Source organism: Ylistrum balloti, unplaced genomic scaffold (genome assembly GCF_031769215.1).
Source record: "Ylistrum balloti isolate Yb309-2 unplaced genomic scaffold, AGI_CSIRO_Ybal_v1 Utg369946, whole genome shotgun sequence".
NCBI lineage: Eukaryota > Metazoa > Mollusca > Bivalvia > Pectinida > Pectinidae > Ylistrum > Ylistrum balloti.
The window spans coordinates 809,952-833,674 of record NW_026782051.1 but is presented as its reverse complement, the minus strand read 5'-3'; the positions used below and the strand labels follow the sequence as shown (position 1 = coordinate 833,674).

Below are 23,723 nucleotides of genomic sequence, written 5' to 3'. Positions count from 1 at the left end.
TGATTATTTGATGTTAAACAAGATTTTAATGAATTAATAGTGGGTTGGGATCGAACCGAATTTTCAAAGTTATTCCACCAGTAAAGAGTAGAATGTAGAAAAGAAGAATTAGTTAGAGACAGTCTGAAAGGAGGAATCCCATAACTATTATTGTTACGTAACTCGTAACGATTGTTTTCGCCAGATAAAGGCAACAAACGATGATAGAGGTATTCAGGCATTAACTTATTATGCATCTTATACATTAGTTGAAGTTTCCTATTTTTTTCTGCAGTTAGATAGGGTTTCAAGACCCGTTTCGTTGGTAATTATATCATTGGTAATAGGATCTGTAAGAGAAGGTATAGGTTGTGACGTATCAGACGTTTTAATTAACCTTTACATTAATTTCCAATAAGACTTTGGATCCGAGGACGAATATCAAAGACATTTTCATAAAAATGTGCATGCTTTTTCGTGTTATTAACTTTATTTCGCTGTGATTTAAATTTATCAATAACTACCAAACGTTTGGTTGACCTCGATATTTTATGAAGGCTATCCCTACTTCTTAAGTTTTTTTCGAAGTTCAGAGGTCATCCATGGCTTGTCATTAGAGTGTATATTTACTTCTTTGCAGGGAATACATTCATTAGCAAAGGACAGAAATATGTCTATAAAACGATCACATGCAGAATTAACCGTGTCACAATTATAAAAAAATGTCTATCCACTTATAATTAGATAAAAGTTCACCGAATTTTGCGAAATTTGCCCTCTTGTACTACCAAATTTTACGTTTAAAGGTTGGTTTAAAAGGGAAAGAAATATTAATTGAAGCCGTACACCCATCATGGTCACTATCTATCAATAGAAATTACAGAAGAGTCAATACAGGAAATAGAATCAGATAATAGTATAGGATCTAGTACGCCCAGTACGAGTAGGATCTGTTATAACATTAGTTAGTGACAAGGAGTTAACGATATCAAATAGCACATGATTATTTGAAGCAGTGAGGAAGTCAACATTTAAATCCTAAGTTACTATAGCATTAGGAGACATATCAATAGCATTATTTACAGATAACCTGATCATTTCTCAAAACGGTAAGTTAGAGTTTTCTGATCTATAAGCCATTCCAATAATGTAAATAGAGTGAGGAAGGCTAATTTTAGTCCATATTACCTCATCACCAGGATATTCTAATTCAGGCAAACGATCAACTTTCAAAACACTATTTATATAAACCAAAATACCATCCCCGACAAAATTTCTATCAAGTCTAAAAGGAGAATGAAAACCATCAATGCATAAACCATTGGTAGTAACCTGATCATCTTTATGAGTTTCGGTTAAACACACAACGTCATATTTATTTACCATGTCTTCAATGTAGTCTAATTTATGTCTAACACTCCGAACATTTAATTAATTTATGTAGGATTAACATTAACAAAATCATTGAAAATTAAAAAACCAATAAAACACAATATTAAACTGATGAATTAACGAAAATAGAGAGCTATGCAATCGATGAAGCAATTTAAAAAAGAATTTACACCAAAACAAAAGTGATAAATGACGTCATCAAACATCTTCTGTAGACCTTACAATAAAAGGTACCGATCGCTATTCTATGTCACAAAAAAATACCCATTTTCAAATGTGAAACTCAAGCATGAAGTAGAATAACTGATCGGTATCTTGAATTTCATGATTAAATTATAGTGTTTAAACCACATTTGAAACTGACAAAACTTATAGAAATACAATTAAACGAACAAACAGGACATGTCGTGTAAACAAAAAGCACTGAATTGGCAAAAAAGAGCAAAGTCACGTGAAGTAATGATAAGACTAATATGAAGGAAGTCGGTAGAGTGAAGCACGTTTACGGTTTGGATCGTGTGGTGACTATATATATATTTGATATAAACTATGAAAATTAATCAAGGAAAAATGCATTAACATATATGAGGGTATCAATCAATCATTTATAATTCATACTTGAATCACTGGTAAGATTTGCTCACAATTAATGTAAAATGACGATATAATTTGACATAATGGGCAATGCCTGGACAGAACGCAAAACACAACAAAATGGGTTTGTACCTTATCCTGTTAGCGCGTGTCCTCATATACCACTTCGTGTAGACACATAACACGTTTTAGTTGTGAATACAGGAGAGAAAAAATAATAGAACAAGAGTGCCGAAATGGGCAAGCACTGAAAAGTTTACTACGGACGTCCGTGTGGTAGCACCCCTTTACCCAGACCGCACAGGTAGCAATACTATACAGACACTTATATCCCTTCAATTAATCATATGTCCTTCAGTCCCGTGCCTTGGTAATCTTTCCAATCCTTCATGGAAGACTGATCGTTTTTCCATCTTCGTCGGGGGATCCCAGAGAAAAACTGCCATTCTATTGAAAACACAACCACCCACATACATCACATACAATAGCGTGCATATTTACATATTAGATACCCAGCATACAAACACGTATGGTGTAACGGGTACTGTGCAACGCGTGGGAAATATATGTTCACCTAACGACATGTTATATATCATAAGAAAGAATGCAAGCATTAACTATAACTGCTCACATTCATAACGTGTACGACTATAAATTGTACGTGTTCTATCAGTTTATTTACGAATAACTACTAGTGGTTATATATGAATTCAAACTAATTCAAACTTAGACACATGAACTTTGTGTAAATTGTGAACAAAGCTCATATACCTGAATCATTATATATATATAAACACTATCATTTATTGTTTCTACACACACACACCATAACCTGGACAATAGGAAGGACCTCACACAGGTTACTCGGGAATACATTAGAATTACATTTTTCTATGCTGTCGAAATTATGTTTGAATCCATTTTACGGGTACTCACAATGTGTATACAAATATATATGCATGAATTTGCCCGGATTGTACAATGGTACAGTTTATATCAAAACGCACCCACAATACCATACCCACTCGTTTCCATGTTCATATCTCATCCATACAATGATACCAAAAGTTTTAGAAACAGAATTCTGACCCACGCAAAGTATATACATTAACTCACACATATATAAATATAGACCTATTTGTATACGACTCTAGCCTCGATATATTTTCAGTGTACAATGGTGCAGTGTGTATATAGTAATTGAAATAGATTAACCAGATAAATATATACATATTGATAGCAAATGACATGGTTGTTTAAAGTTTTTGTTTTTACACGAAGCGGGGTATAAAACAACATACATGTACAAATGTGCTATCGGGGAATCATTTCAAATACAAACGGGCAATTCATATTTCAAATCAAAGATAAAAAAAAAATTCTCAAGCGTTATGGTGTCACAGTTTTAAGTCAACACATGGAATGCAACAGGTCGCGGTGATGCACTACATGTGAGTGCTGTCCGATGCACTCGCATTACTGTTATTTGATTTGATAGGACTAACATACTGGTACGATGCCTCAGAGAACTTAGTCTGTGGTGCCTGGAATGATGAGGACCGTTTTACAGCCACCTGTCGAGTGTACTTCAATGACTTTACTTACGAAGTTGTTGAAGGGTTTCTTCCTATCAACGCAGTGTTAGAATTAGTCCAGGTACACTACTCAGATATCACAAAGGATGTAAATCCATGAAATATCATCTATATCTCCTCAGGTAGCTGCCGCTAAATTTTACAGCAAATTACCTCGGTTGAACCTTCTCGTTATATCACTGAATATGAATGAAATGGGGCGTACCCGGATAGTCACGGTATGTACTTTACTGAGCCGTTATTTGGAGTTCTGGTCTGGTTGATTTTCATTATCCTGCCGACAACGTCAGAGTTCTGGTCTAGTTGACTTCCGCTATTGTGCCGACAACGTCGAAGTTCGGATCTGGTTGAATTTCGTTATCCTGCCGAAAAAATCGGAGTTGTGGTCTTGTTGAATTTCGTTATCCTACCGACAACATCGGAGTTGTGGTCTGGTTGACTTTTGTTATCGTGCCGACAACGTCGGAGTTCAGGACTCGTGGACTTTCGTTATCCTGTCGACAACGTCCAAGTGCATTTGAAAGTCGTTAATAACATTATATCCAATAAAATGAAACTTTAGATGCGGTATATTGGATAATTATCGGTTTGACAGATAAAACAAGAAGAAAATATCAACATGCCAACATAATTCAAACCCAAATTCATTACAAATATAGGCATACTTATAACAAAAGAGATTCTTGTAAAAAAGGAGAGTAGACCGGGTGCTCTGAAAGAATAAACGTTTTCTGCTTCAAGGACGACACCTACCATGTATATCTCGGTCAATCCAAGTAAATAATGTCACGTTCCAAAATGAATACAAGATATACTACAACTGATCCGACAAGCAAGCTTACGAGCATCAAATACATCAAGCTTCATATCGCACAAAGTAAATGAAATATTTCTTATTAATGAGACAGATGTAATCGTAAGATCTTTTTCATTTGATTATCCGCTCTTTAAAGATACAAGCATTTACAGTTGTTTTTTTCCTTTAAAAAATGTAATATATATTTGTTTTTAGCAAGGAGTACTCACAATATGAAAACACTTAAGTTTCTTTATTTTGGGGTTTGATGAAAAATGGAAATATTGAAATACTTATTTTGCAGACTTCTTACCAAACGCAAGAATTTATATTAACAAATGGAGGAAGACGATGTTGATGCTTTTATTGGTGAAGAAATTCATAAAGAATGCATTATCCTGTTACCACAATCATCAACTTTTTGAAAAAATAAACTTCATGAGTGATGGTATGTTTCTGTGGCAAATGTATCCCAAACTGAGATTTTTTTCCAGACAAATGAACTGTGGTATCCTCATATTTCTTGTTTTGGTTCGACATAACATTTGCAGTGTGAGGAACCATACGGGCAATAAGATGTCTCACGTTTAAGATTAAAAAAAAAGTATTTTCATGGGTTCGCACTCTCGATCTAATGGGATCATGTTGTTTGTTTTATTCGTTGTTTTAATACTACTTTATAACACACGATTTCTAATAGTAAGTGTTGTTAAATTTAAATATTTATATGTGTCACATCCAGTATATATACTGGTAACAACCTGACCAGTTATTAATGGTGATAAAGATTATGACTGATTGCTTATTGACAGATTCCAGTTAGATGGTGTTGGAGGCAGCGTAAAATGACATCTCCATGTTCAATGTATATTTATGAATATAAAACATCCTCTATTTAGCAGTTTTATCGGCCATTAAATAATTTTTTGTTTGCCATCTTTGAGCCAGCGACATACATGTTAAGAACGCGACTGTCAGTACTTACAAGTTCTATATTCACACACGGTGACCAGCTGTCCTTATTTTTCATGGTTTAGATCAAACAAATCGATGAACTGAAACAGGTACCTTCGATTGAGCTTAACTTCACATGTCTTTATGAATACCTTCATTTAGGTATGTTAATCATCATACGAGAAAAAGCTTACCTTGAGCGACCGTGTTTCCTCACGACACTAATACTGACACACTGGAAATGAATCTGGTTTACATTTTATTCGTACTTATTTACATAAAGCCTGCAATAATTCTGTTTCTATATACCTAATGACGGTATATTAACATAACTCCTGTGTTGTGGTAGGGTCACTTGATTAACGACGTGTACATATATATTCGCAGTAAGTACTCTTGTTCAACTTTATTTCAACTTATTTTCGCAACATATGTAATTTTTTTTAGTTATATAGAAATAGCCTTTGTTTACACCACACGTAGTTAGCATGGTCTCCTAGCAGTTTTGAATAATTAATCTTCAAGTTGATGCATTGCTATCTTACCGAAATGATTAATCAATTATGATTTTCCAGTTTGCTGTGAGGCTGTAAATAGAAAGTCAGAAAAGGTATCTAGGTGACTCCTCACCAGAAATATTTTACATCAGGTTTAATATATCAGATGTACTTATGTATGTTTCTATTTTCAAGTTTTGAGAAAACAAAATACTTTTCAAATATGAATAACCGTGAGATAAATACATTAAAACAGGAAAATGCAAATTAAATAAAGTATCTTACCTTGAAGTGAAATTAACTCAGTTTTCTGCGTCTGTTTTCCTGATAACAATAGATCAAGTAAAGCGCTTTGTATAAGAGAAGATTCAAAACAGATGGAAAGGACAAGAAGACATGAACTACATTGCTACCCTATATGAAGACACTATCCATTTGTGGATTAGAGTTACAATGCAAACACTACTGATACTTGTCCTTTGTATTCCCCTTAAATACCGTCATACGACCAATCATTGTGTTATACCACACCATTTATTGATTTTAACCTTCCTGTCATTACCATGCCCGATTCGTTATATCATTCATAATTTATTCTCTGTTGGTGTTTTCTGTTGCGTGTCATTACAACTTTGTTACGGTTGGAAAAATACAAGGCAAATAAATTGCTAAAGCTATAAAAGTTTGTCATTTTTTTCTTCATACACTTAACACAGTAATATGTATCCCCTTATTAAGTAAATGGAGAATAAGTTTAACAAATCACTCAGCATAAAAATATACGTGACGGAATTTACGGTTAATTTCAGTCATTAATGGTGGGCCCATCACTTAAAAAAAACTAAATGAATATTTTAGTCGCATACACTTACCTACAGAACAGCCATTTTTTCACAGAAGTATGTCAACAAATATAAAGCTACGGCTGAGTTTGGTACATGGTTTGTTTCAATTTGCCCTTGCTCATCAAAAGCAGTTGTAATAATTATATTTGTTGTTTTTAAGATTTCTATTTGGCGTGAAGAAAACTTTTTATAACTCTATGGTGTATTTTTTATTTGGTCGTTTCCCTTGTCATGTACACTAGAGCATTACTATTATCGAATACTTGCTGCAACTATTGAAGACTGATAACTGTATGTTGAGGGCTTATTATGATGAATCATAATCCAACCATAAGGTAAATAAAACTAGCAAAATTATGAACAAAGATTGACACGGAGACTCACGAAAAGTACACGGAGAAAAAAACCAGGTGCTCCGGAAGGGTAAACATATACTAATCTAAAAGTTAATCATATCGTTCTTTATCTGTGCATGTTTTATCCTTTTACCGATTCCCTAGCTAACTTTCAAACTGAAACAACAGATCCTTAGATTTATCACATCTATTAAAATTATATAAAATTATTCTTTCATGAAGAACGGTTTATAGGATTAAATAAATTTATACTTTCCCAGTATTAAACCAATCAACCTACTGCAGATGACAAACACAAACAAAAAAACAACAATTTCGTCACGTTGAATTACATCTTAACGTTTATTATAAAGTAAACAATGTTTACAAATGAAGAATTTCTTAATGTGCAGTAGCTTGATTTTGTGTATGCTTGTAATCGAAATATAAGGAATAACGAATACAACCAAACTCTGCGAGGATTTTACGTTAATCTCTTCTTTGTCAGTAATTGTGGTGAGATAATCAGGAATATAGTTATATTGTGTCTGTAATTGTGGTGAGATAATCAGGAACATAGTTACATTTTGTCTGTAATTGTGGTGAAATAATCAGGAATATAGTTATATTGTGTCTGTAATTGTGGTGAGATAATCAGGAATATAGTTATATTGTGTCTGTAATTGTGGTGAAATAATCAGGAATATAGTTATATTTTGTCTGTAAATGTGGTGAGATAATCAGGAATATAGTTATATTTTGTCTGTAATTGTGGTGAAATAATCAGGAATATAGTTATATTTTGTCTGTAAATGTGGTGAGATAATCAGGAATATAGTTATATTTTGTCTGTAATTGTGGTGAGATAATCAGGAATATAGTTATATTGTGTCTGTAATTGTGGTGAGATAATCAGGAACATAGTTACATTTTGTCTGTAATTGTGGTGAGATAATCAGGAACATAGTTACATTTTGTCTGTAATTGTGGTGAGATAATCAGGAATATAGTTATATTTTGTCTGTAATTGTGGTGAGATAATCAGGAATATAGTTATATTGTGTCTGTAATTGTGGTGGGATAATCAGGAATATAGTTATATTGTGTCTGTAATTGTGGTGAGTTGGAATTAGCATTTTTTGTTTTAAGTTCAAGTGACCAGCGCTACTCTATATGATTCTGTAGTTTTTCTGTTTGTGTTGATGTAAATTTGGACGGATTTTCAGGACGGTGATAACAGAAAGGTAGGTACTTCATAACCTTCCACGAGCGCCAACTCTCCGGTATGAGAGGTAAGTATACTTCCACTCCCTCACTGTACACACATGTATCTTCTTCCTGATAATTCTGCCACGCTGTGATACCACGCTCTTTTCTTGTGCCTGTGCAAAATAATATTATTAAAACAATATGGACGAGACTATTGTGAAGAATGCTATATACTTTGCAAATCATGTTGAAATATAGGATCATTTTGGTAAGCTCCTATAAACAAAACAAAACCCCTTGCTTGCATGCACATATTTTCAAGTGTAGGTCAAATTATTATTTTCTCGATCGCCTGCAGCATTATACATTATGTATCACACTTCAAGGCAACGTCTTCTAATACATATCTTAAATTACTTAAATTCCTCAATCGCCTACGGTACACGTGTGTAGGTGAATCACGATTGAAAGCAGTGTCATCTTCTTATATGTTGATTTGAAAGGGAGTAATATCAATTACAAGAAAAAATTCGTACTAAAACCGTTTTGCGGCTTTTCTCAGTGAGGTATATATCTCACACCAAAGTGTCGCCAGTTTTATATTACTCGTCGCACATTATTATGTACAAACAAGATAATTATTATCTCCGAGAGTGACATTTTCTTTCATGTCCCGTTGTCACAACAAGGGCGGTCCAGCTGACACAATCTGAGGCGCCAACTCTGTATTAAGCGATCGCGTAATAACGCCTTTCAAAAGTCGTAATAACGACTGTGCATTGTACATTTTCCATTAATGTCACTGATTTTATGGAAACTATTCAAAATTTCACATCTCACATGTGTTTTTTTAGCAAGCAACGTTTCCATGAAGGCATTTTTTGACAGCGCTAGAGATACCTACCAGGCACGGTGTTGTCTAGGAAACAGGCAACTACACCTCCACACAGATTAGGGTTGGCTAGCAGCGTTTTTATGATGTTATCGTTATAGGGATTTCCTGAAATAAATGAAGATATGATTCATTCCTGCCATGATCCTTACTTGCAAGATGATTACACTGTTGAATGATTTTGTCATCCAAACAATATATCTAATCTAAAAGAGTCGTACTCTGATGACGGAAGACTTTTAAACAATTTTAAACCCTCTGAAATGTATCAATACAGATATGACACCAATGACACTAAATCCGAGGAAGGAAATTACCTGTGTTGCTGTTAAGTCAGGGACGTTAATCCCTTAAAGAATCGTGCTATTTTAGCCAATGTGACATTTGGGAATACAACTAAGCTGCTGCCAAAAATATAACTACAATAAACCTCCATGTTTTGCTATTGTAGTCTTCTGACATTCATTATTGAAGAACTTGGAATAATCCAATCATGGACAATCAGAACGATTTAAAGGGTCAGAAATTAAGGAAAAAATCTTTAGAAATGTTGATATCTTCGCTGCTTATTCATACCTGTTCTCTGTTGCAGCGTCATAACGCTGGCATTAGCCTTAAACAACATGTCACGCTATGACATTGGACTATTCCCATGTTACTGACTGCTTTTCTGAATAGCATAGGTACTTTTTTTTTGTCAAAGCCAGTTTTTTAAAGAAAAGAAGGAAAAAAATTAATCAATTTGAATACAATTCATGCATGTTTTCCTGATTTAACACAAGCGAGTTTTTTTTCGCAATATATGCTTCTCAATTGATTGTCGTTTGTACAGTCTTCAATATTGAGGGTGGTAGATATTGCTAGTTCATTTTAAGTATCCGAGATTCGCTATAATCAGTATATCATGTTTCAATGAATTCGAATAGCGGTAGGGTTCAGGATATGGGGCTAATGCACATCCCCATATAGATTTCTCTCGATCACTTTGGACTTTCCTTGGCCGCCTCCTAGGTTTCAATATTAAGGCCATTGATATCAAATGGTTTTTTTGACCTTTTTCTAACGATTTTCGTACGATATGTCAACAGTTGACAGACAGTTGTACCATACGTTGATTCGACAGCTGTATGCCAATGAATCTCATTTGGAAATATTCTGTTCCCTTATAATCATCCTTGTTTTTTGTTTTGGGAACATGACATTACTAACTTGGATTGTTTATGATGGTGTCGTCAGGCAGAAGACGCTTATTATTCCGGAAACCCAGTTGTATTCTCCTAGCGCTTGTCATGGTTATCTGTGTAAATCTTTTGTTTATATCGAGGCCTCAATTCATATGTTTCTTGGTTAGATTATGATTTTGTTTATTCGTCATATTTTCTCGTTGTCTTTATGTTTAATATAATGTGTAATGCTTGTAACCTACCAGTGCTGAAATCATTCGGAAAAGCCTCTAACCAGTACGGTACCATCAGGCCAACGAGCAAAGACGTCCCGATGATAGCGAGGTTCCGAGTAGATGAAAGTGATATAACTTGGAGATTTGACAGGACGATACCATTGAACATTCCAAACATAACGATCATGGCGCCCCCTAAAACTGGTTGTGGTATGGTTATAAAGACTGCAGAAACTTTTCCAACGAGACCAAATACTATATAAATCACTGCAACACACACGAAAACGTCACGACTTGCCACCTGTAAAAAGAATTGCATCACACTGTTACCATAAATAGAACGAAACAGACTATTGGTGCAACCTAACTCACTGTCTTTATGTATTTTACCTTATTCTAAATTAGTATACAAAAAGGTTCTTTTCACTTGTGTTTGTATTTGCAATCCTTGAAAGAGCTAGGTAATCAGTGATAACATAACTTATGGATGGTCCTAAAGTTAGCGGTCACATCTACTTTACCAAAAGGTGCAATATCATGTAATGATGCTGTAATAGTAAATCTATAGATTTCGTTGAATCATTTGACAGTTATTTCACATTGATATTAGAAACCTATGATGCAATTTGGCGTGAAAGCGTTTAGTTAATTTTGTTTTGACAACTTATCAGTAAGGACAATTATTCGACCTTGACTACCCTGTACCTTTGTAACTCCTACGGCTCCAATACTACCTCCATTAGTGGTTGTGGCGTGACCGCAACCAAGCATGCCGGATATTGTACTTGCGAATCCCTCCACAGCCAGTCCGCGGTTTACCGCATGTTTTGGTGGCGGGGGAACATTGCAAACTCTAGCGCATGCGTAATAGTCACCAATTGAGTCGAGTATTGAGGTGATCGTGGCGATAAGAAAGGCGATGAATACTCCTGTATGGAATGAAGGTGCGCCAAACTGATCTGAAACAAAAGTTTCATTGTATATAAACAAATGCATCGTATGCCTTTATTCCCTTCGTGTCTCTGGGACATGTGATTCCGGAATTGATAGTCGTGATAATTGCTTCTTATTTTATCAAATATCTGTAGCGGGATAAAGACAAATAGTTGCCAATTTATATTAAACCCTATCCTAACGACAAAGTGGGAGGTGATACTGAGGGAACTAAAGAGGGGAAGGGGAAGTGGTTTACGTAATATCAGTTAAAATATGGTAAACCTAATTCGGTATGAGTTAACACTGTAAACGTACTTGGGTATAGGTTAACACTGTAAACCTACTTGGGTATGAGTTAACATTGTAAACCTACTTGGGTATGGGTTAACACTGTATGTAAACCTACTTGTGTATGGGTTAACACTGTAAACCTACTTGGGTACAGTTAACATTGTAAACCTACTTGGGTATGAGTTAAAACTATAAACCTACTTTGGTATGAGTTAACACTATAAACCTACTTGGGTATGAGTTAACACAATAAACCTACTTGGGTATGGGTTAACATTGTTAACCTAGTTGGGTATGAGTTAACACCGTAAACCTACTTGGGTATGAGTTAACACAATAAACCTACTTGGGTATGGGTTAACATTGTAAACCTACTTGGGTATGAGTTAACACCGTAAACCCCCTTGGGTATAGCTAACACTGTAAACCTACTTTGGTATGACTTAACACTATAAACCTACTTGGGTATGAGTTAACATTGTCAACCTACTTGAATATAGTTAACACTATAAACCTACTTGGGTATGAGTTAAAACTATAAACCTACTTGGGTGTGGGTTAACACTGTAAACCTACTTGGGTATGAGTTAAAACTATAAACCTACTTGGGTATGGGTTAACACTGTAAACCTACTTGGGTATGAGTTAACACCGTAAACCTCCTTGGGTATAGTTAACACTGTAAACCTACTTGGGTATGACTTAACACTATAAACCTACTTGGGTATGAGTTAACATTGTCAACCTACTTGGGTATAGTTAACACTGTAAACCTACTTGGGTATGGGTAAACACTATAAACCTACTTGGGTATGGGTTAACATTGTAAACCTACTTGGGTATGAGTTAAAACTATAAACCTACTTGGGTATGGGTTAACACTGTAAACCTACTTGGGTATGAGTTAACACAATTAAAACCTACTTGGGTATGAGTAAACCTACTTGGGTATGAGTTAACACAATAAACCTACTTGGGTATGGGTTAACATTGTAAACCTACTTGGGTATGTGTTAAAATTGTAAACCTACTTGGGTATAGTTATCACTGTAAACCTACTTTGGTATGACTTAAAACTGTAAACGTACTTGGGTATGAGTTAACACTATAAACCTACTTGGGTATGGCACTTTGAACCAGTTGGCATCTCTGATCACTCCAGATTGCGCATCTACTCTTGCCATATACTGAGTCTCATTAACATCTGTTGTTAAAGCACCGAACCAAGTCATCAGGGCTGACATCAACCAGCCCGCAAGTATACCAATCAAAAGCTGTAACATTATGTGTCAGGTGATAAAGACATGTTTACGGGGCTAGTTATACTGTAAATAATAAACAGAGCAGCATTAAGGACAGTTTACAGACAATTATTAGAGACTCTTTGGTAATCGTTCACTCTTTTAATTCTTCAAGTGGAAAACACGAAATTTAGGACACTTGATTCGTTATTCAATTCGATAGAGCTAAATAGTTTCATATATTTCCATAGCACTGTTCAGCTGTTATTGTGTGTTATTATAATTTATGTGACGCAGTACATTTTGAAGCATAGTTTACTTGTTATCACAAAGTCTTCTCCCAACTATTTTGATAAAATGTCTGTAAATCCTGTTTAGATCATCAGACACGTCGATTGAGGATCGGTTCAATTATTATCGCGAGGCTCTATCGTGATATTTACCCCAAAACACTACCGATTATCTTATGTTATTTTTGAAACAAGACATAACTACAGAGGGTTCACATAATTGCCTTCAGCTCTATTGGTTAACAGGATTATGTATATATTTACCCTGATGTTTATGTATCAAATCACAGTGTGATATTAAACCCAAGAGGAGAAATTATCATTTTTTCTGTTTTTCCGAAGATTCTTTTAACAAAGGTTTATTCACATTGAAATCCAAACCTAAAAACGAAAATAATATTGATTTATGTGAAACATGAATGGCAAATATCTATGATTATTACCTTCGGTAAAACAAATAATATTTACCGAGAAAACCTGATGGAATGGATACCAATAAATGAAGAACCCTCTTTTTCGTGACCAGGCAGGAAAAGGCATCTTCTTATGTCCCACATAAAGAGATAAGATGATGGACGTAGATGCAGTTCTACAAACACGAGTGATTACTACATAATAACAGCTACTGTTATAGAAATTCACATGATTGATATCTGATTCACGTAGGTATAGTTCTAGATATATACGTGATTGATACTTGATACACGTGACTGATAATTAATACACTGTAGATATAGTTCTTTTTTTTAGAAATACATGTGATGGACACTCAATGCACAGGACCACTTACCTTCAAACATCTATGAACAAGTGTAAACAAAGCATAGCCTAATTGACTGCATTATATTGTCACCATCAAGTGCACTTTTGTATGTAATCTGTCGATCATCTTCCCATAATATGTTCGACCTTAGTGTACATAGCATTATAGTATAGCGTAAAAATTGGTCGATTCCTTACCATCTCGTACACTACGTACGTCAGTGCTAGTACCGTGTAGTCATCGAAACGTCGCACTCTTGTCTTCTACTGGTTGTGTTTTAAGAACTTCTATTTTATTCCAGCTATTGTATTTAAATTGTCATATCATTGCATTCATATATTTAAGAAACAAGCTGAAAATAGACATGTATGAAGATTTAACGAGAACAAGCGAAAACTGCGCTAATTGACATTGAGTAGCGACAGTTCAACTATGAGTGTACATATTGCCTGTCGTCTTTACGAATAGAGAGCTATACCGACACGTAGCTGCTTTGGACAGTTACAATGTATTATTATTGACAGTTTATAAACAAACAACATATAACTCACATCAATATTGTTATACTTACAGAGCTGCCATGCCCCAGTGTGATCTGGCGAATTTCGCAGTAGCACGTGATAGAAATATGCCGCTAAGTAAGATTGCAGGAACGACTGTGACTGGCCCTATAAACCTGAGGAGGAGACCGCCTAAGCCTGTCAGTCCAACCAAGCAGTGAATGATCCCGACCAGGATCAAACAGCCCTGAAACTGATACAGCACAGAAATTATACATTTATTTAACACGTTCGATTTCTGTTTGTCTTAGCGTCCACATTTCCTTTAATATTTGTAAACGGTTTGAGATCTACATTGTAAACTGACAAGTACCGTAAACTATTAATATTTTATATTAATTAAGATAATATCGAAATGATGACTGGTTGTGGTACTAAACATGTTGCTTTACCAACACTCACTTGATTTGATGTATATACAATGACAGTTATTTTGGTTATGGTTAATGCTATACATATTTTACTGATTGATGTTATTTATGTTGCAATTTATATCGATGTAGTTTGTAAACGCCATCATTGTTTACTTAATTGACGGAAACGTTCAATATTCGTTTCCATCCAGATAATGTTTTAGTTAGTTTCTAAGTTTGATATCCTTCTTCAGTTCGGTAATAGACTTTTCAGCCAATCATGTCGATTCTGTTAACTTTTGTTAAATGTTAATCCTAGATAAATACCTCTTGTAATTTGGTAAAAGACAATTGTCTCTTCAAGTCCGTTATAGATCCCGTACTGTTTGTCATAGGCAGAGTTGTATTTTCTACGGCGTAATTGGTAGCCGAATCTGAAAAGAACATTAAACCTTATATGGCGTAATAGATTAAGACTCACTATGAATCTTAAAGTACATATATGTCTTATGGCCATATTATATATATATATATTCTGCCATTCTTCCAGAAGTGTCTCGTTTGCAGTTTTTTGTACAGTTCTGAAACAATTGCGCAAGTGCTGCAACCTCATGAATCGGTCTTCGGGCGGCGTCGTAACCTTCGGTCGATGACGGTCGACAGTTGTACCGGTCAATCTAAGGCGACTATTAAGTGGGCTTATTGTGATTTAGTGGACACTCATTCTTGCTACAACATTTGAGTGTTTCCACCCAACCGTAACTGTACTGCCCTGCTGCGTTCAGCATCAGTTAGTCTAGGCATCCTTCACGTGAAGATAAAGGATATTCTATGCTGGATATTCCTTACCAGGTATCTGGAGGATGACATTAAGGTCGAATACTTATAACATGCTACCACGTGTGCCCGTCGTTTTGTTGCGCCTTTTTCAGTTGATGACGTAAAGTCATTGCTGTCCATGTTAGGACATCAGAAACGACTATATAATACAAGTGATGTATACACACATATATTATATAGGTAAATTCACTGGATAACAGGCGAATTATGTAGATATCGTCCAATTGCACAAAAATTGCTGCCTTTAGAAAAATCAAGATGTCCTTTTGCAACTAAGGGACCCAACCCCTTGATACAAAAACAAAAAAAAACCAACAACAAAAAAACAACAACAAAGCAAAAAACCAAAAAAAAAGAATAAATAAATAAATAAAATAATTTCAAACAACACAAACTAAATATTGATTAATGAAAGTGAGTGAATACCATTCATAAAATGATGCTGCAAATCAAACTTTCTTCACCTCGACTAAATTAGTCAAACTTTCATCTCAACAAAAAACTCTTTAAAAGATTTTCCCCTTTTTGTGTATTTCTATATCAGTTAAACAATATCTATTTCCTCAAATTTCCTTATTTTCATGGAAGAAGTCTTTTGAAACTATAACATATAATATTTTTTCAATCAGTTGCGCCAGGTCATAAATGCAAACATGACTAATCAAGATTCTGAATTAACGTTCTATTGACATGTCAATAGTTCTTTTTTTTCATTCAAGGACACTATTGACCAAATTTCACAAAAATCTCTTCATCTCAACACAGGAGGTCAGACAACCTCTTTATTAAGTTTAAATCCTGTATTGAAAACGCGGGATTGAGTGTTCCCGAACGTGATTATATGGCAATGTGAGATTGAGTATTCGGGAGGGTAATTATATGGCAGAGTGAGATTGAGTATCCGGGAGGGTAATTGTGAGGCAATGTGAGATTGAGTGTTTGTGAGGGTAATTGAAAGACAATGTGAGATTGAGTATTCGGGAGGGTAATTGTATGTCTTGGCAAAACTGAAGGCTCTATAGCGACACCTTGTGGACAAGGTGAGAATACTGGTTTGATCCTTTGATGTACATCAAACGAATCTCGAAGTCGCGTAACAGTGTATTGTTATGGCTTTGAAATAGAATGTTGTTCGTTTGTAATCTTCAAAAGGAGCATGTCAGCCTGTGATTGGTCAGTTGTTTTCTTCAAGAACCAATCAAATTACATCGCTTGTGCCTTCATTTTTCCATGACATTTGTGAGGGTAATTGTATGAATGAGTTTGTGTGAGGGTAATTGTATGGCAATGCATGAGTGAGTTTGTGTGATGATGATTGTATGGCAATGCATGAGTGAGTTTGTGTGATGATGATTGTATGGCAATGCATGAGTGAGTTTGTGTGATGATGATTGTATGGCAATGCATGAGTGAGTTTGTGTGATGATGATTGTATGGCAATGCATGAGTGAGTTTGTGTGAGGGAAATTGTTTGGAAATGCATGAGTGAGTTTGTGTGAGGGAAATTGTTTGGAAATGCATGAGTGAGTTTGTGTGAGGGAAATTGTTTGGAAATGCATGAGTGAGTTTGTGTGAGGGAAATTGTTTGGAAATGCATGAGTGAGTTTGTGTGGGGGAACTTGTTTGGAAATGCATGAGTCAGTTTGTGTGAGGGAAATTGTTTGGCAATGCATGAGTGAGTTTGTGTGAGGGAAATTGTTTGGAAATGCATGAGTGAGTTTGTGTGAGGGAAATTGTTTGGCAATGCATTATGGTAATCAATATTAGGTGGTTTACTACTATCTTACTACTTGTGAAACTTAAAGGTAAAGAGGAAGTTGAAAAGTGCTTGATGGAGTATTTTGATAGCAAGTAAATATAACCGAAATGCATTGTTTTGTGTGACGGTAAATTGTTTTCAATGCATTATCTGGAAATCGGCGGGTCTTTTGTGAAACTTGTATTTATTTTCATAGTCTGAATTTGAAACTTAAAGGTAAAGAGGAAGTTGAAAAGTGCTTGATGGAGTATTTTGATAGCAAGTAAATATAACCGAAACCTTCATTGTTTTAACACGGACTTGTATACACAGGGATAGGCAACTTGTCTTCAGCTCCGCATGTGTATTGTCCACCTTTTATATTTGCGCAGCGGAGCGTAACGACTGTCTGCCTCTCAATTTACCTTTAATCCTGTGTATATAAGTCCGTGGTTTTAATACAATGACAATGACGAAGTAAACGTGACTTTTCAAAGTCGAATCTCGTTATCTCGAAATCGGCGGGTCTTTTGTGAAACTTGTATTTATTTTCATCGAGTCTGAATTTACACAAATTAAAATAAAAAAATCGGTAAGCTTCAAAGACGAAAGTTTCTGTAGTCAGATAAAGAGTATGTGATGCAGATTCAATATAAGAGTGAAGCGGTCGATGCAACAAACCTGGCAGTGCGCAAAAGTCTTTATCGATGATCTGCATGGCAAGGAGAGGAACTACATAATCAGATGCTGCTCCCTGAAACAGTGGCAACCTGCAAAAGATTCCACTCATCAAGCGTTAGAGGTAAACACAGGCAGCCTGCAAATATGACAGTCACCAAGCTCTGGGATCGTTAGAGTTTAACACAGACAGCCTGCAAAATATGACAGTCACCAAGCTCTAGAGTCGTCAGAGCGAAACACAGACAGCGTGCAAAATATGACAGTCACCAAGCTCTGGGATCGTTAGAGTTTAACACAGACAGCCTGCAAAATATGACAGTCACCAAGCTCCATAGCCGTTAAAGGGAAACACAAAGAGTCAGCAAAATATGACACCAAGTTCTATAGTCGTTAGAGCGAAAAACAGTACAGTCCTCAAAATATGACAATCGCTAAGTTATAAATTCGTTAGAGTAAAACACAGACTGCCAGCAAAATATGACACTCGCTTAGCTCTTGAGTCGTTATAGTGAATAACAGACAGCCCGCAAAATACTACATTCACAAATCATATAGCCGTTGGAGTGAATTACAGACAGCCTGCAAAACATGACAGTCACATTGCTCCACATTTTAAAAGGAAACACATACATTCCGTATGACACTCGCCAAAACTATCAGCCACACCCTACAAAATATGCCACTTACCAAACTATAGAGAAAGTGGTTACACCCTACAAAACATGCCACTTACCAAACTATAGAGAAAGTGGTTACACCCTACAAAACATGCCACTAACCAAACTATAGAGAAAGTGGCTTCACCCTTCAAAACATGCCACTTAACAAACTATAGAGAAAGTGGCCACAGCCTTCAAAACATACCACCTGACAAACTATAGAGAAAGTGGTTACACCCTACAAAACATGCCACTTACCAAACTATAGAGAAAGTGGTTACACCCTACAAAACATGCCACTAACCAAACTATAGAGAAAGTGGCTTCACCCTTCAAAACATGCCACTTAACAAACTATAGAGAAAGTGGCCACAGCCTTCAAAACATACCACCTGACAAACTATAGAGAAAGTGGTCACACCCTACAAAACATGCCACTTAACAAACTAAAGAGTTACGTGAGGTAAAATATAGCGATATCTACAACACATGTCAATCACTAAGCTGTTTAATATTGGAAGGAAATCCGCAAAATAATTCACGCTCCAAGCAATATGTTCTTTTATTATGGACAACAGACTTTCATAGTTAATTTGCAGTAGCAGAAACGTGTGAACTAGTGAACTTCTTTGATATTATTACTAGAACACTTACCTCGCCCCAAGAGTGACCATCAACAATGTAGTCACGCCATTCATTAATAAAGTAGAACTGAGGAGGTCTGTCCTGATGTCCGAAAAGTCAGACGCACATGCGACGTCCGCCACGAATGACGACACAGCTAGAGACCCCGACAATGCTACAAGTACTTGCTGTAAATTACAATGATAAACTGTATAAATTATCTAGGAAATTACTTCAAAAGATGATTTCATTTCTATTTCAATCTGTGCAATAATAGTGTTTACAAACCAATACACACAGGTTCGCCGTTTACACTCCCATCCATACAATACCGGTACATACGCGAAGACATTTATCGGTGGAAGGGAGGTAACTCGTATTGTCGTCAGCATAGTTGAAATTGGTTACCAGCTGAAGAGAGGGGAAATCAAGATAAACAGCAGGTTTCAAGAAGTGAATGAGTAGAAAGTTATTGGGGGCAATTGAAAACAAAAACAAACAAACAAACAAACAAATAAAAAAACGGAAAAAAAAAACAGAAACAAAACGCAAAAAAAAACCCAAAAAAAACCTGGTATAAACGTATAACGTCACGACTGTCTAACATGAGATAGCTACCACGTGACGTCGTCTAACAATTAGATGTGGAGAATTTATTCCGTAGTAAAATATTTGAAATCTATGGCAAAGCCAGAAACAAACGCAGAGAACTGTTTTTGAATTATGGTCTCTGCCGATTCAAAATTACATAAGGCCATAAATGAATATTTATTTAAATGAATGTGAAATGTACAAAAATCAATACCGAAGTTGACTCAAAGCATTTGATACGATCATTTATTGTGTGTTTCATTGAGAATATGAAAGCTAAAGATAAAAGTGCAAACGAAACCGCTTAGCCTGTTCAGGAACATCGTACATTTTGTACACGTGTAACAATTTTTAATTCAAAGTGAAAGACATTGTTATCATTCAGGTAGCAGGGAAACATAGTCTTATATCTATCTTTTTCTCGGTGAAGGTATCCTAATACAGTGTGAATATTATGGAAATTTCTGTAAAAAATTGACGAATTGAAGCTTATTTATGCTAATAATAGGTCAACTACTCCTGTGTCAGAGAAAGGAAATACACTTTATCTCTGTGAACGTTTTAGACATAAAAAAAAAGACCGGGAATCCTCAAAACCACGTGCAAATCGATAGATGTAACCCTAAGGATTGTACAAAAGATAAACAAGTAAATAGAACCTTTCTGTACATCGCTGTAATAAAATAGAAACAACCAAAGAACTCAACTCCATTCTATAGATCATTTGTCCATGTAGGATTAGGTAGTGACTTACATTTTGAGACTAGGTGAAGGTTGAGAAAGAAATGTCAAAATCTGAAGTCCTCTAGCCCTACATTTTCATCAATTTCGTAATTTTTATATGCCTGATAATTTCAGAGGAATATATAGTACATGTGTGTGTATTAAAACGTGGTATGCACATCACCTAAATTATTCCACTCTGTGTCTTTGATGTTGGAGTTGTAAGGTGGCAAGTTTGATGGGAAAGTAGATTTACCCACAGATGAATAAAAAGGCACCATATTCTATCTGATATCTATTGAGGGCACAAGTCAACAGATGTGACCAATATCAAATGAAAAATTATTTGGTTTAAAGAATTATGTAATAGCTAATAAATTTTAAATGTATCCTAAAGTTTTTTCCGCTCCAGTATTTTGCTGTCTTCGTCGTGGTTATCTCCCCTTTCGATATATACATAAACTAAATCTACATGTAAATAAACTGGATTTAGTCTTCCTTCACAATAGTACATGTGAGCCTTTTAAGAACAGAAAGAAACTTTAAGTTTTGATATTTTCTCAATCCTTAATTGAGCCATACCAGCTATTTACTGCCCATAGACCAAGAAGCACGGTTCTTTGTCAGTTCTTATTCGCCCCTCAAATGTCTCAGGTTTTAGACAATTAATTGCCTTGACAAATATTAACCACATCAGTTCCTATACACATTCGATACAAATGGGTACTAGGAAACAACTATGCACCGTTCCATTCCAATGCACTTTTAATTAAACGCAACCTTCAATGGTTAAAACATAGTTTTATAGCATTCTATTACAGGAAGCATGGTTGATTATGCAAAAGAATTATGTTCGTTGACGCATTGAAGAAGACTCTTTAAAGGTACTAGTACATTTTACGTGCACAGTGTGGATGGAATCTAAGACAACATTCATATGACAAACTTTTGTAACTAGTAGAAAGGACAATAAACAAAATGATTGATAGAACGGTTAATACAAAACTTTCGTAGCTTACAGTCTATAAATGTTTACGAAATTGACCAATATATCCCAATATAGTACATTTATATAGTGAATTCCGCGAGTCTTTAATAAAACCTGATGAGAACAGACGCCGCAAGAACTATAAACCCTGTAAAGAGTGAAATGATACTTTACCTGAAAGGCAAAGAAAAACGTCATATGAACAGGTGGTCTGTCCGAGATCTTGTAGAGCAGCGGTTCAGGGACTTCCTTGTATACTATGTCTGGTGCATCCGTGGACTCGTCCGGAATGTCCAGTTCAATATCAACTCCAGGACAAGTCTCGCCATTTTCACAAACATCTTTCACGTCAGCCATGTTTACTACCTCGGTATCTAGAAGTAAAGTAGACGAGAAATTAATTTGCTTTATGGTCAGTGAACATCGTATATATTCTTCATATAAATCTGTAACAATGAAATACCAGGTCTGAATCTGATACAGCCCTTCAAGCGATAAATTTTAATACCCGTTCATACACAGCCAATTGTATGCTGTAGTATATCGTTGTACAGTAGGCGGTAAACATTGAGATATGGATGAGTGAAGAGAGAATGTGATAGAGTAAGAGGAAATCAGAGGGACTACTGGTGAGGAAGCCACGAATTAGGGGGTACGAGGAAACATCAACACGGGGAAGAAGGCAGCGTAGATAAAAAGTAACGGATTTATATTTAAGATTATAATTTACATTTTACAGCGTTCCGAGAAATATTACCTATCTAAATGGTAAGCTGTTGATACGTTTATATAAAGTCAATCATTCGGACAAATTTTATTGTATATCACTTGTTAATAAAGATATATTTTATGAACACATGATTTGTTACATGACGACATGTATTGTGACAACGGCAGAGTAAGGACATATGACATGTAGAATATACATCAATCATGACGTCATTTACACAACAGTTGCTGTGGAATCTCAGCTATATGAGAGAGAAAAAGATGTTTTCTACAATGAAAATGTCCCTTTTGATGGTTTATATATATAAACTCAATGTCTTGTCAGGCTCGGGTCACACTGGAAAGTCCTTAATTTCTTACCCTAATGTCACAAACTATACCTTAAGAAGGCACAGTGCGGTGCTGCAAATGGATCTATCTACAAACTGCACCCGGATATGTTTTAACACAAACACTTATAACGTAGGTTAGTATGTACATGCATACAAATTAGCCAGAAACTATTGGGAACAATAATGGTAAAGTGCAACAGTAAACAAATCACTGGGATAGGCAGAGATGTCCAGTCATCATTTCATAGATAAAGTCTCTTGTCCCTTTATAAAACTCACATACACTATTTCATTTGTTATTGAAATCCACAACCAAGGCAGAGATGTCTAGTCAGCATTTCATAGATAAAGTCTCTTGTCCCTTTATAAAACTCACTTACACTATTTCATTTGTTATTGAAATCCACAACCAATTATTCGAAATATGTCTGAGGCACAGGGACCTTCAACATAATAGACGTTAGTGTTTAATATAAACAAACACCAGGTAGGTTCCATTATACATGTAGTTGTACATGTGTTTCTATTCTACTACCATTTTCCCGCGTAGTTTTATGTAAACTAGATGGAGGTATACCAGGCTATGAACGGCCATCTGGTCAAGCGTATGAATACACAATCGGTGATCAGGGTGCGAAGGTCACTAAAAAGTAAGCCTGGTAGATATAAATGTAATATTTACATTCTGTGTTGCATTCGCCTATATATATATCATTAATACGTAATATTGTAGTGTATGAGGCTGTAAACTATACAGTTTACAACGATTCGGTCGGTGATGAAATTAATAATCAAGATGTCTCCTTGGTAAACAAAACTGGCCACCGGTCACATTCACTTCTGTATCATTAAACTCTGTACTGAAAAGTCCGAAGTTGCTGGACGTATGTAAGACCT

At 35.5% G+C, this 23,723-nt stretch overlaps 1 protein-coding gene across 1 annotated transcript; it reads right to left on the bottom strand.

Annotated features, from left to right (window-relative positions):
* Positions 1–8,151: 8,151 nt before the first annotated feature.
* On the bottom strand, positions 8,152–22,122 carry LOC132547315 (solute carrier family 23 member 2-like). Its single transcript, XM_060211081.1, has 11 exons — positions 21,940–22,122; positions 19,494–19,651; positions 18,181–18,269; positions 15,249–15,355; positions 14,580–14,761; positions 13,714–13,834; positions 12,832–12,988; positions 11,193–11,446; positions 10,515–10,788; positions 9,101–9,196; positions 8,152–8,369 (listed from the first exon to the last, which is right to left on the bottom strand). Exons 1-11 carry the CDS (start codon positions 22,120–22,122, stop codon positions 8,152–8,154), a joined length of 1,839 nt encoding a protein of 612 aa, XP_060067064.1.
* Positions 22,123–23,723: the final 1,601 nt, after the last annotated feature.